This window comes from Macadamia integrifolia, chromosome 11 (genome assembly GCF_013358625.1).
Source record: "Macadamia integrifolia cultivar HAES 741 chromosome 11, SCU_Mint_v3, whole genome shotgun sequence".
In the NCBI taxonomy this organism is placed as follows: domain Eukaryota; kingdom Viridiplantae; phylum Streptophyta; class Magnoliopsida; order Proteales; family Proteaceae; genus Macadamia; species Macadamia integrifolia.
Genome location: NC_056567.1, coordinates 30,055,250 through 30,069,404, shown reverse-complemented (window position 1 = coordinate 30,069,404; position 14,155 = coordinate 30,055,250). Strand labels below are relative to the sequence as shown.

The window sequence follows — 14,155 nt, the reverse complement described above, 5'->3', positions numbered from 1 at the left end:
CTAACCCAAAAAAAAAAATCTGATCTAATTAACAATATAAGATCTTTCAACAGAAGCAGGAAAATAAACACTACATAGGATCTTTGAAATTGGTGAGGGACGCCTCGGTTGGGGGGGCCAGAAGTTGTGGTGGGAGGGGACCCCTTTTTTCGCCCATCACCTCTCTAGTTACGAGGTACGAAGGTTTTCACTTGACGTAAGACCTAAGAGCTTTGTCTTATGAGTAAGGATTCTGGAATTTGGAGCCCAGGAAATTATTATTAATGTTGAGTTCACTAGTGGAGAGCTAGAGAGGAGAGAACTCATTCAGAGAAGGAAGAAGAGCAAGAGAGAGAGAGAGCTGAGAAGGATTTGTGATGCACGTGGTGTTGCATGCCTCATCGCTCGGTACCCACCTCTTTCTTATACAATAACCAAACCCATAAAGGATCTCCTGAGTCCTGGTCATCTCTCTCTAAAGACTACGTATTTGCATAACAACAGAAAATTTCTCTTATTTAGAAGTCATCTTTTTTCCATTTTTCCGTTTTCTCTCTGTAACTCCATCAATTTCCTATGTGTCTGATGCTTCATAACCCCCATTATTCTATCTGGGTTCTGTTTTTTTCGTCTTATTTAGTTTCTCTGTATTGGGTTTAAGTAATCTGATGTGTTGAATGAATGCTCACTTTCTTAACTTCTGCTCCAAAAAGACCATATTTGATTTCGCTGATTCTCTTGAAGTTTCTGATCTTGGATACGTGTTTTGAGTTTGCTTTTTAGGTATTTGATCTTCATCCCTGATGGGTTTTCCGGGAAAGCTTTGAACTTTGTGGGTTGCACTGGGTTCTGTTTTATGGGTTTTCGGTTCTCTGCTTTCTCTCCATTGAAGCACAGTCCCTTCTATGTGGGTTTTGCTTGAACTTTTAAAATTTTGAAGCAGGGTTTGGATATTATTAATGGCAGAACTACATTCCTGTGCTAGCTTGGTTAATGCTTCTGCATTGTGTGCGAGAAACAGAGGGTGTTCCTTAGAGTTTTCTGCTCACCCAGCTCCAATGGGCTGTGACGAGCAGGATGTGAAAGGAGACAAAGTTAACATTGTTGCAGAGATTTCAGCCCAGTTGCAGAGAGAACGTCAGAAAAATGCAGAGCTTATGGAAAGAATATCTTTATTGCAAGCTCAGATACAAGATAGGGAGAAGGCCTCCCTCCTTAACACTTCTCAGGTACGGTCATTTGATCAACGGAAGACTGTTTGTTCAACTTTCTTTTACAGTCTTTCATTTGAAACACCTTAAACTGGACCACAGACATATTGAGGGATGGTTTCAAAATTTCAACAGTATCTGTCTTTCTCTATAATTGATTACAATCTGTATCTGATTTTCAATTAATCTCTAGGGCTAATTACTTTATTTTCAGGATTTTGTAGGTATATAAAACACTACCCTGTAAGTGATGATCTCCACTTATCAATATTTACATGGATGACTAAGTTCTTGAGCTTTGTAGGTGTTTGAATTTGTTCTGAATGAATTCAAATTACATGCAGTGACTTGCATGGTTTTCTTTTGTACAATTGTATAATTGACTTGTACATGGAAAACAGGCTTCCTAGTCAAGGAACTGGTTTGCATGTAGAGTTGGACTAGGTGACTTTGTAGAAACGCAACCCTAAAACGATGCAGAAGATAATGGAAAAAAAACAAACAATGCACACGGATTTTACGAGGTTCGGCAAGGTTGCCTACGTCCCCGGTGAGATGAGATCCTACTTCACTATCAATGGAGAATAGGGTTACAGCACTCGTCCTCACACCTCTCAGTATTACTTGCATTACAGAGAAAGAAACCCTGGCTACAAATATATAGCGAGAAAAAACTCTAATCCGGATTAAACTACAATTGCCACCCTAATCCGGATTAAACTACAATTGCCCTCAAATAAAAAAATTCGAGCGGGGCTGCGCCCCCCTACACCCCTTGCATGCAGGGGGGCCTCCTGCCCCCCTTGCAACCCCCACGGCCCGCTAACCGGCTAGTGGGATTGCCGTCCTGGCTGTCTAGGTGTTGCACTAGTACTCCCTGGATTAAACTGCGACGGAATACAAGACATCATACACCAACAGACTTTCCGTGTCTCACGAAGCCTCCTTCTTGCTAAGCTGGTAAAATTAAAATAAATTGTATTTGATCTAGATTGAGATCATGTCTTCATCTATTAGAAAAATAGTGTTTTATGAAATTTGAAGGTGGAAAGAATGTTAATAAAAAGGTGAGTTCAGTAAACATCAGTTTAGAAAGAAAAGAGCTGTGTTTTGGATATACAGAAGAAAAGTAGTTGGTAGTGAGATCATTTTGTTCATAATCTAGATGGGTGAAAAAGAAGTAGAAGATTTAACTTTATGGACCTTTGATTTGCTGAAAATGGCATAAGGTAATTCATTAACTTGGAAAACAATTGTAACAAATGAGCACAGCAATCAAACATCTAAATGGACCATCTTTGATATTGTCCCTGGCTATTTCAAATCTTTGTTTACTGGATTTTAAATTTGAAAAGATGATGGAAATGGATAGTCACTGACAGTAGATTGGGGGCAACAAAGGATAACTTGGAGCAACCCTGCTTTATCATTGGGTGGTCCTACGAATCAGAGATAAACACCTTGTTTAAATGGATAGAATCACCTAATCCATTTGGATGCCTTAATGCACTTTTACCAGGAGATCCATAACTTACTGTGTGATGTCACTTTCCTGTAACCTGAACTTTGAAGATCTAAATACAGTGCTCTTTCTGCAGAAGAGCACACGTATTCTGGAAATTTCTTGTTTGCAAAGGTTGGATACTATGGAAGTTAAAATCTGTTAAAAAGTTCAGGGCTCTCTCCAATACTTGTGTTTTTTTATGTTCCAAATCATATATCTCTGAGTGATCCAAAAAGTAAATAAAATAATAGACATTTTTGTTGCAGATGTGTCATATAGGGTTCTTATTTGTTCCACTTGTGATTTTCTCTCTCTCAGGTTGATTGCCTCACTGCAACAGAGAGAAGTTTCAAGAAGTTTAAGCGGCAAAAGATAGAAAATGGTGAAGTTGGAGATGCAGAAACTGCAAAGAGTCCTAACATGGGTGACTCTCCATGTGTGCCCCTTGAATATTCCGATCAACGAGACCACCTAGTCAACTGGATGAGCATGGATGAGATGCAGCTTCTAAATGTTGAAAAATTTAAAGACATTGACCTGGCTGTAGATTGTGAAGATACAGATGATAGTGATGATGAGGATGATGAGTTCTATGATGAGGACAATGTTGATATTGATGACAAGGATATGGAAATTAATGACAAATTAGATGTTGCCAACACTTTAAAAATGCATTTCCATGAAGAAGGTGTTGATGGGGGAATACATGTGCCACGCACAGAAAGACTCCCTGGTTATCCAAGCAAACCAACAGGTCTGAGTGTAAGCCAAGAAATAAATGGAAATCAAGACAAAGGTTGTGTGTTACCTGATTCAGGAACCACTTTTAACAAGACAAAACTTAAAAGGCACAACAGGAGAGAAAACAAAAAGATTAAAAGATATAAAGCATCATCAGAGATCCACTTTTCTGGTTCTGGACAGGAGAGTAGGCAAAAAGGATATGGAAACCTCTCATTGCATAAGAAGCCCCCAAAGGTGGCTTTTTGTCCAAAGGAAGTCAAGAGAATAATAGAGTCAGAAGCACTTCTATTGAAAAATGCTCAGTCTCATACCATACGGAAGATCATCATCTTTGCTTCTCTTGGCATAAGGCATGGGAGTGAAGATATGTATGAATTAGACTTCAATCACTTTAGCATATTAAGGAAGGGAGAGCCATTTGTATCACCAAAAGATCCTGGGGTAAGTAATTTTATTTTGTGAATGTGTTAGTTTTGAACTTCGGTCATCTAACAATGACATGGCTGCCAGAGGGATATGCTCGTGAATATGGTATTGATTAATTAAGGTTATTCATTAGTTGCAGCTGCAACTTTTTTTTGTCTGTGGACATTGTTGCCTTTCGTAACAAGTGTCATGAATACACTTCTTCATGTTTAGCCCTTCTGTTTGCAATGAATCCCAACTCATTAACCTTAATATGTCATGTGTTTTTCTGCACCTTATACTTAATTAAGAGATCCCATGCTGTAGAGGTCAGCAAAGCCACTTCTTTTTCACTGTAATAAAAGAAAAAAAGAAGAAGGCAAACTCCCTCTTCCGGCCCTACTGAATGATAAAATATTCTTGAGATGGTCAATTCATCTCAGGGACATCTTCATTTCTATAATTTTCATGGCATTGAATTACTGCATATCTTCATGGTAGACCTTTTGCTCTATTGTGGATTGTTTTTTCCTATCTCATCCATTAATATCTGTATGGAATCCAGGGAATTATGTTTCCATTTCCTTCCCAAGTTGTTAAGTTGAAATAGGATGGTCATAGGCTGTATCTTGTAATTGTAATAGGTGAATTGATATTTGACTTGAGTTACTGAGTGTTATTAACTAAATCTCTAAATTATGATTGGCTATGCTTACGGCATCCTTTAAATAACATGCAATAGGTTTTGGCCTATCCATACTCTTTCTAGTTCATCATATGTTTGTGCCAATTATAAATAAGTTTTATTAATTATCAGGAACATGTTTTATATGCGCATCCTGGAGTGAGGAGGAAGGTATTCTATCCAAATCGGCAGAATCCAATACTCTGTCCTGTTCAAATACTTGAAGAAGAGAAGGTTATGCGCCCATCCGACCCAAGCTGCCCATCATGCTTATTTTTGTGCATAAAATATGGAGGGAGGACACGTAATCTTCCACAAAATGAGTAAGTTCAGTACTTCTCTTTGTATGGATCCTTGTCCTTTTTCAGCATGAAGTGATTTCTTCAGCATTTTACACATGGCCAAGTCACTAATCTTTTACTAATGACTAACCAGAAAACATGCAATCCTGACTTGAAGCTTTGTTTTTGAAAAAAAAAAAAATCTTTGTGCTTCATTTTCCATGGATCTGATCAACACACTCAAGTGAGTGGGCTAAACTGCTAGACCTTCTACTTGTCCCCATCCAAGGCAATTCATATTGACCAATACGAGCTCAAGTATCCACATATGCATATACATATATGATAATTTCGCTGACCTGTTAGTTCAGCCTTGTTGATTGATCAACTAAGATTAACCTAAACATACAGATGATAAATTCCTCGATGCAAAAGAAGGATTACTCTTTATGTTCAATTAATATTGGTATTACAGCAGAAGAGCTAAGTGGCAGTTTCTTTCACAGTAAACTGGCATATTTTGTTATATTCTCCTGATGGATTTCAGGGGATAATAAGTTCTGAAATATTGGAATAGCTTGTCAGAGAATGAGATTGCAGCTTATGTACCCCATGGACAAGCGAATTCACACTACAGTCGGACTCACCATGTATTTATTCTAATGTGACTTCTTGCTTCTGCAAGTAATTACATTGTTCATTATAAGTGACAGAAAGGGCAAATGGCTACAAATCGAGGAATGTTTTATTGAAATTTCCTCACTGAGCTAAATTAGTATCAACCAACAAGCCCAGGAGACTTTTTTAACTTTTTCATTTTGATAGGAAATGAAGGAGATGCAATTGAAGAAGTTCTATGCATGAGGATGGTGTGCCAGGTTAATGTTAATGATCCCACTCATGCAGTACTATTTCTTGTAAGAAAAATGTATTCAAGAGAAATCATCAATAACTAACATTCTAGTAGGAATTAATAGGCTAGTCTACTTGAAGGAAGTCATATGCATTTGAGAGTTCAAAATGATTTTGGAAATCAAAGACAAGGTGTTTTTCTGCTATGTTAAATTAGAAACCACTGACCAGTTAATTTTTATGGGTATTACCAAGAAGTTTGCTTATGCTAATATCATCACTAACTCTGCAGAGTATCAGCTTTCAGCCTAATCTGGAGATATCTATGGGCTGAGTTGTTGCAGGTATGTCAGGCAGCGTATGGGAAGGAACAAACTGAAATCTTTTGGGCCACTTATCTGCCAGATGGCAATGCTGGTAAATATTCGCGGTGGAAGCTTCTTCTTCAAGGCCTTGGGTATCACACTTTTGTTTATGGCTGGTTTTCCCGATGATGTTGTTCAAAGGGAGACCAAGTACAGGAACTTGGACCTGCTTCAGAAATATTACAGGTATTCACACTCAATACAGAGTGGCTAGCTTCAGCCCACCAGACCTAAGCCACATTAATGGAAGAGATTGAAAATCTTTTCTAAGATTGATCTTAGATATACTTTAGTCAAATCCTTAGTGCATGCATAAAATAAATAAACATCACCAAAAGATTTGGAATGCTTTGGATCAGCCATGGCCAAAAAGGAACTTCACTGAGGAACATAACTTCTTCTTGCAGGACAGATGAAGATGCTGAAGGGGAGGAGTTGTTTCAACCTTATCCACTTTCTTTTGACACTGTAAGACCATAGATCGTTAACCAATCACTGTTTGGTTCTCATTCTTCTAAATTTTATTTTTGGAGGGTTGAAACTCTAAATGTATTGTCAAACTTAAAACTTGATACTGTCTCAACAAAATGAATTAGTATGACCAAGGTAAGTCAAAAAAGGAAAATCATGATGCAACCAATAACCTTGTAATTGTGAAACAAAGAACCATGTGTCTATGCAGCAATTGCATGTTTGCGACCTGGTGGTCAAGCAGTTGAAACAACCCTCGACATTCTTGGGGTAAGCTGTGTAGATCTTGCCCCCCTGGACCTCGCACATGCGGGAGCCTTGTACACCGGGTATGCCCTTTTTAATTTACACTTTCTTCTTTCATGGTTGATAATTTTTTTTTTTTTTTTTTTCTGTGACAGTCTAGCCTCAATTCACAGCAGTCTGCTGGGAAACCAGTTCCGACGAAACCTAGCAGCAAGAAGCAAACAGCCTCAGTAGGCAAGTCCCGGAGTTCGCTGAGATCTTCAACCCTACCACCTGTTCCTTCTAGCCCTTTATCACCTATACCATTTGGGCTTATGGGGTATTCATCCCTCCAGACTCACGCAATGGCAGCTTTTACTTCGATGCCATCTCGTGCACTAAGAGATACTCCTACTTCAAACCCTATGATTTCTAGTTCCAGCCCCAAAGTCTCCTACCATGCAAATCACACACCAACTCAATATCCCATGTTCCCACCCCACCCAACAAACCCATTTATGCCAATTACATGTTGGCCTCATATGAATGCAGTTCCTTCTTGCCCTTACCCATCTACATATGGTTACCGATCTTTCCCTCCTTCCACGAATTACATCTCTCTTCATACACTGCCTTGTTATGGCCTCCCTTCCAGTATCCCCTTTGGCAGCAAAGTAGTTGAAGGCACTGGGAAGAAAGACACTACCATGGAGGGAGCTCAGAGGGACTCTGATAGCAGCTCAAGTAGTTCCAAAGTGAAAAAGGCATCAGCAAACTGTAAGTAATGGACTGATAACTACTCATGTTTGCTTTCTTGTGTAAAACATTACATATCATGGAAATGGAAATTGTACCAGAAAATTTTGTAGTCAATTTCTGCATTTTGGCCTCTGTGAAATCATCGATGCAAACCTATCAAGTCATGCCTAGAGGTTATCCCTTATGAGTTCATAGGAAACTATTTGATAGTTGGGTTTGGTTAACTATAGGATTCATGACTAATTGTGATGATCAAGGGCTGAATTAATTAAAGTACCTATCAGTTTAGAGGCAAATTGTCAAACTTATTGTTCCTTATGGTAAATAATATCCATTTTACCATCCATATGGGATCATTCATGTCATTAGAGAACAACTAAAGAGTGCTTGTTGAGGCTCAATGAAGAGAATTTTCTCTTTACCTTCAAATGTAATTCTCAATGACCAAGTTTTTTATGCACACAGTGTCTTACAAGTATTAATTCCCACCAAGATGAAAAAAGAATAGAACCAAATATTCTTTTAGATTTCTCAAAATCAAGTCCTGGAAGTTTTTTTTTTATTTTTTTAGGTAGGGAGGGAAGTAGATAGCAGCCAGGAGGCTCGCACTCGAGACCTTTTGGTGACCATAGGATTTTTGTGTGTCACAACTCACCAACTACACTAGGTAGTACTATGAGAAAGGTTTGTTGAGTTAGCTGATACGATTCTTGCTTCTGCATGGTTTTTCTTGTGCTTGTGGAGCTTTTTTTTAACCACTTGACGAATTTCATTTGGAGTGAAATTCTACATGTCAACAAACTCTACTTTAACTGAAACTTAAAACGTCGGAAGAGGAACATGAGGTCTACTTGTCCAAAAAATTTATATCCCATCTTATCTGCTGTATAGCAAAAATTTGGGCCGTCTTTGGTAAATTTGCAATTAAACAATATCACGTCTCTTTAGGTTGGCTACTCATTTTATATGATTTATGCTTCCGGTCTTTGGAAAAATAATACACTCAATTAAATAGCTAAGATTGCAATCATAAAATATATTTAACTTTAGTTTTAATTAATTAAAAAAAAAAAATCTCTGAGCCCACCGTGGAGGAATCTGTTCATGCATCTTACCCATTCTCCAGATTGGTGATTTGCCAAATTTGAGACCCTTCTTAGATTAGATGTTCGCAATGTGATAAGATTATCTCAGTGTGTAGATTCATGTGCACACCCTCACACGGTCACATCCCATCCATGAACTCCACCCTTTCTTCATTAAAACCCCTATCGAAGGATTCGATTTCCCACCTCCTCATTAATGGGGAACTGGACTCTAGCTCCATCCATGGACTCCATCCTCTCCTCGTTAAAACCCCTATCCAAGGATTTGTTACCCACCTCCTCATTAATGGGAAACTGCACTTTAGCATAGTAGCAATCCCTCTCCCTTCTTCTATTTTCATTGATCTTTGCTAACCTCACACCAGCCTACCTCTACAGATTACATGAGTCATGACTCATGAGATATTGAACAATGAAAAAGACCTTTTAAGGGGGGGATAGGGGGTTTAAAACTTAGCATTCACATGACCTGTGTTGGGCTATAATATTAGTATCAGACACTAAGATTAGCATTTTGATTTTTGGGTAGTTTTCAAACTATTTAAAAAAAAAAATTATTGATATATTGAGTTGAGACCCACCCTTGTGTAAACTCAGATTTCTATAAAGTGACTTCTCTCCCATGGGAATATATTAGAATGTGCTACTATATATATATATATATTCACAAATCACAAGACCAATTGCGACAAATGCTTATAAAAATCGTTTATAACTAATTATATAAGAGACTTTGGTTTATTATTAAAAATCTTAGGTCAATGGGTGGATTGGATTTTGGAATTTATTCAAAATATTCAATATTTGATTTATAACAATGGAGCTGAGTCTTTATTTATTATTTTGCGTGCCATAAAATAAGCATAGACTGTACTTAATATAAACAGATTGAAAACCATAGCTTATGGCTAATCTAATCTTTAGACCCATCGATCCAAACCAAGCTAGATATTTCATCATACAAATAACGCTGTGTTTGGTTTGGTAGTCAAGAGAAGAAAAGAAAAGAAAAAAAATACAATATATATATATATATTTTTTTTTTTTAAGAAATTATTTTTATGTTTAAATTTCAAAATTCACCTTAAAATGCTAAAATTTTCTTTTACAACCTAAAAAATATTCTTACCAAAAACACAAGAAAGCATAAAAAAATACAAAAAATTAAAAAAATTCTTTTCTCTTCTCTGATAGTAACCAAACACACATATTTTTTCTATTTTCTTACTATTTCTTTAAACACACATACTTTTTCTATTTTCTTACCATTTCTTTTCTATTCTATTCCATTCTTTTTTCTTATCTTCTCTTGGCAATATGGACCCCAACCTTCTAACTTCTTAAGACCCCACTACCGCACTATCCCTTGATTCTCTCTCTCTCTCTGTCTCTCTCTCACTTTAAATTAAGAGAAGATAAGGTTAAGATATCTAGAGAAGAGAGCCCGGGGGTGGGGGGGATTCTCACGCATGAGTTATAAAGAACCATTACCATTGGAACCCATAGTCCCATACACCACCACTCCACATACATACATCATCTACATCCCCAACACATCATCCACCCTAAGCACAAAACCAGATGAACCCACCATTAAACAAAGAGAGAAAAGCCTACAGAGACACAATAACAACAGTACCAGCAGCCATCATCATGCCAAGCACTACAATCCCATTGATGACTAAACCACTCTCCATGAAAAAAGAAACAAAAACCCACTGAACCCAATTCTTATTCCACTAAGCTTTTCACTCCTGCCCTCTCAAAAGAAAAGGTCTCATGAAGTAGAAGATAAAAGCCTTTATTGGGCCATATGGGAAGCAGTAGTAGTTAACTAGTAAGAGTAATCTTTACTCTTTACACTCTAATGGTGGTTGTTGGCTACGTTGCACTGCTTTCTGATCTCACCCTTTGTCCCAGTAAGAGGGTTATTCTCAGTAAGGATGGTAATGGCTCTTGAAAACTCCTTGAAGAAGTAGTCCTGGCTCTTGGCCATCTTCTTCACATAAGGCTTAGTCCTCTTGTCATTGGCCAATTGGTGATCCACTATTAGAAGACCCTTGTTGTCTAATATGTTCCTGTAGTAGTTGTTGTCCAGCTTCATGGGTGTTCCTCTGTCATTCCTCACATATTGCACTGCCTTGGGATCTGGGATTGGATCTGGGCATTTGTGGAGCATGTGCTCTATATGATTTGGGTTAATTTCTGGATCCACTTCTGGGTAGAGACGATGAACCAACTTCACACAGTGGGTGCGACCTACACTGTGAGCTCCTGCAAAATTAATAATACAAGAATGGTGAGCCATTAATGATGATAATCTTATGGTTATATATTCACAAGATGATGCATGTTGTTTGTATGTGTTAAGAACAAACACCAACAATGTATGTGTTAAGAACAAACACCAACAAATAAACAAACACAGATTCGCACATTGCATAGAGATTTAACAAGATTCACACACCAATGTGGTGTATTACATCCTCGTGTGAAGAAAAAGATGTTTCACTTTGTAAAAGAGAGGTTATAGTGATCACTCAGGAACAACCAAATAGTGGCAATTAAACTCGTTCTGAAACCCTAGTTTGAAAAACACTCAAATTACAATGCTTAAAAACCTCCAAATTACAATGCTTGCTCAACAAGAAGAAAGTATATTATATACTCTTCCAAGTCGGTTGCGGGCTGATCTATTGGGTCATGGTCGGTCAAGTCATATGCCTGCACCCCCTTCAAAACGGATCGAAAATTCGAGACAAACTTAACAGTATGTATGTAGCATGCATGAGTGTAGTAAATGATGAGATGATGTAAACCTAGCAAGGCCACCACTCCAGGGGTGTTGATGCCCATGGCTCCAAATCTTTCAAGCACCACTGAAATGCTTTCATTGTGGTCAGGAAGGTACTGCTCTAGTATATCTGCACGGCTCTTCCTACCGTCCCTTCTTCCTGTCTTGAGAGGGATGTAAGGCCCACCAAGCTGATCCAAAGAACAGAAGAGATAAAAGTAATCAGCTTTGACTTACAAGACTTGACAGGAAGAAATTATGAATATTACCAAACTCCAAAGCAATTAATTAACAACACTTTTACTGAAATGCTAAGAAATTAATGAAACTAGACACAAAGATAGATCTGTATAAGGAATCAAGCCTGATATGGAACAAGATCTCAAAATAGAACAAGAGAAAAGAAGTAAGAAACAGGGCAAAGATTCATTAAAGCAGTTAGGATTAGGAGTCAAGAGCATCCTCCATGAAAGAAAAAAGTGCAAGAACACAAACCCAGTTCAATTTAAAGCAGGATCAGGCATAAATCAAGAACAGGAAGAACTGCTTCATCAAAAAGAAAAGGGGGGGGGGGGGGTGGAGAAAGCAACAAAAGTTGAAGGAAATTAAATCTACAGCAGTGAGCCACAATCTACCCTACCATCTGAGGAGAGGAAAAGAAAGTAGAGTAGTAAACCAAGAGTGACACACTACAGGCCCAAAGATGAAGGGGGAAAAGGGCTATAGAGTGAGTACCGCAACAATGCCATCTCTTCCAGACAAGACAAGGATATCTGCACAGGAAACCACTCCAGGGCACTCCCTCTCCACAGCCTCTTTAATGGTGTCAAGGTATCTGAAATTCCTCAACCCAAAGCTCCTGTCTGTTTCCTTTTCAGACAGGGTCCTCCTTGTGGAATCCAGTAAGAGTGAAGCATCACAAGACTACCCAACAACAAAATTAAAGAAGGGAAAGGTCAGATCAAGTGAAACAAGAGATTTTAAACCCAAAATCATCAAAAAAAATCAATGGGGGTTCCAGTTTTACCTGTACAGCACAGTCATGGAAAATGTTCCTCAGCCATGAGAATGCAGTGTTCTTGTGGCGCTTGTATAGAAGCTTGACTTGCTCCCTTATAATGTCTTCTGCTTGAGGACATGAATCCTTGTAGAAGTTCATAACAAGGCCAGGATCTTCCTCATTCTCTGCAAAAGCAGGACTGAGAGACAGAGCAGAGAAGGAGAATAGAACAAAGAAGAAGAAAGCCTTGGAACCCATTTCCCTACCCAGAGTTCCAAATCAGTGTCACTTGCAATGTTTGATCTCCCTTATTTATGCTCTTAAATAATGCAAAAGAGCAAGCAAATGCAAATTTGGAAAACAGAGGAAATTACAAGAAAGGTAACAATCAAAGGGCAGAGTTGGGTTTTGGTTGAAATTCTTATTCTATGAATATCCACTTGTCTATCTTATCAAAAGAAATATCCACTTGTCTGCAACTTAGCATTTACTATTTTATTGTGATCCTGAACTTCTTGTGGGTAAGGTGTCAAATCCAACCGAAATCGGAAACCGAAAACGGAATTCAGTTTCGAACCAAATAGCCTGAACCTAATTAAATCTATTATAATATGGTTAAATCCTGAATCTAAAAATAAGTATTTATAATTCGATTAAGTCTGGATCTAAATTTATACCAAGAACTGATAGATCTAATTAAAATCGGACCGAATAACTTAATTTCACTTTTCCTCTTTAACTAAAAACTTGACACAACTTATATGAAAACCCTCCTTTTTTTTTTTTTTCCTTAGGACTCATGAACCGTGAGTTAAATGATCTATTTAACTATAACTCTTCAAGTTTGAAGTATTATGTTCTTCCTCTTCTCACGATTAGAATAATAATAACTCTTTATCTTAGACAAAGTTGCAGTGGCTGAAAGTATCCCTTCTTCATTTTTTCCCAATTTTTCAACTTCAATTATTCGATTCTTCTCAACAACATTATAGTATGGCATTTTTCCATCTCCTACAACATTGCACTCGTTTGATTTTCAATCTTCAATAGCGTTGTAGTTTTTTATATGAGTTTTCTTATCTTTCTAATATATGTGTTTTTATTTTAAACAGAACTTAAAAGTTATTGTTTTTTATCTATAGATATAATGTTAAGACTCATCCAATCTGCTACATTATAAATAATTGGGCGTTTGAGACAAATCTCATTAGACTGTTGAGTTAGGGACCTTTGCCATTATTTATTGCTTGTTCTCAAATTGAAACTAGAACCGGACCAAAACCAAATAGATCGGGTACAAGTAGCAAGTTTCGGAATCGAAATGGGACTTGATCCGATTCTGGATCACACTAACAGTCATTGAAACCGAAATCAAAACCAGACCAAGTACTTGGTTCCGAACTGACTGACACCCTTACTTGTGGGTTTGTGAGGCTTATTATTCACTCAAAAACAGTTAAAGTTGATCAAAGTTATTGGCAATTTCACAAAACCCAACTGATTAGTTTGCTAGAGCCAATCAACAATCAGACATTATTAAAAGATTGTGATCTTGTGACCTAAATCAGATGAATAAGGTTATCCCCTTGTATTTTTAGTCATCAGTGATTAAAAATTTCTTGTAGATCATTAGCTTATAAGGTGCAGTCAATTATAGCTAGATAATATAACCTTATAAGCTATCCAAAACAAGAGTCAGACGGAGACTACCTAATATTAAATGGATAGATTAGAAGGAGATCCCAAGAACCCATTTAGCATTTCCAAGAAAAAC

The 14,155-nt window shown here is 37.6% G+C and overlaps 2 protein-coding genes across 2 annotated transcripts; one reads left to right on the top strand and one right to left on the bottom strand.

Moving 5' to 3' along the window:
• Positions 1–265: 265 nt before the first annotated feature.
• Positions 266–7,574, top strand: LOC122094430. The gene is made up of 6 exons (XM_042665233.1): positions 266–1,208; positions 3,013–3,879; positions 4,661–4,851; positions 6,006–6,212; positions 6,434–6,494; positions 6,899–7,574. Exons 1-6 carry the CDS (start codon positions 939–941, stop codon positions 7,505–7,507), a joined length of 2,205 nt encoding a protein of 734 aa, XP_042521167.1. The 5' UTR covers positions 266–938; the 3' UTR covers positions 7,508–7,574.
• A 2,487-nt stretch (positions 7,575–10,061) lies between these two features.
• On the bottom strand, positions 10,062–12,786 carry LOC122094301 (peroxidase 42). Its single transcript, XM_042665064.1, has 4 exons — positions 12,409–12,786; positions 12,117–12,305; positions 11,407–11,572; positions 10,062–10,861 (listed from the first exon to the last, which is right to left on the bottom strand). The coding sequence occupies exons 1-4, from the start codon at positions 12,637–12,639 to the stop codon at positions 10,452–10,454; spliced, it is 996 nt and encodes a 331-aa protein (XP_042520998.1). The 5' UTR covers positions 12,640–12,786; the 3' UTR covers positions 10,062–10,451.
• Between the last annotated feature and the right edge of the window lie 1,369 nt (positions 12,787–14,155).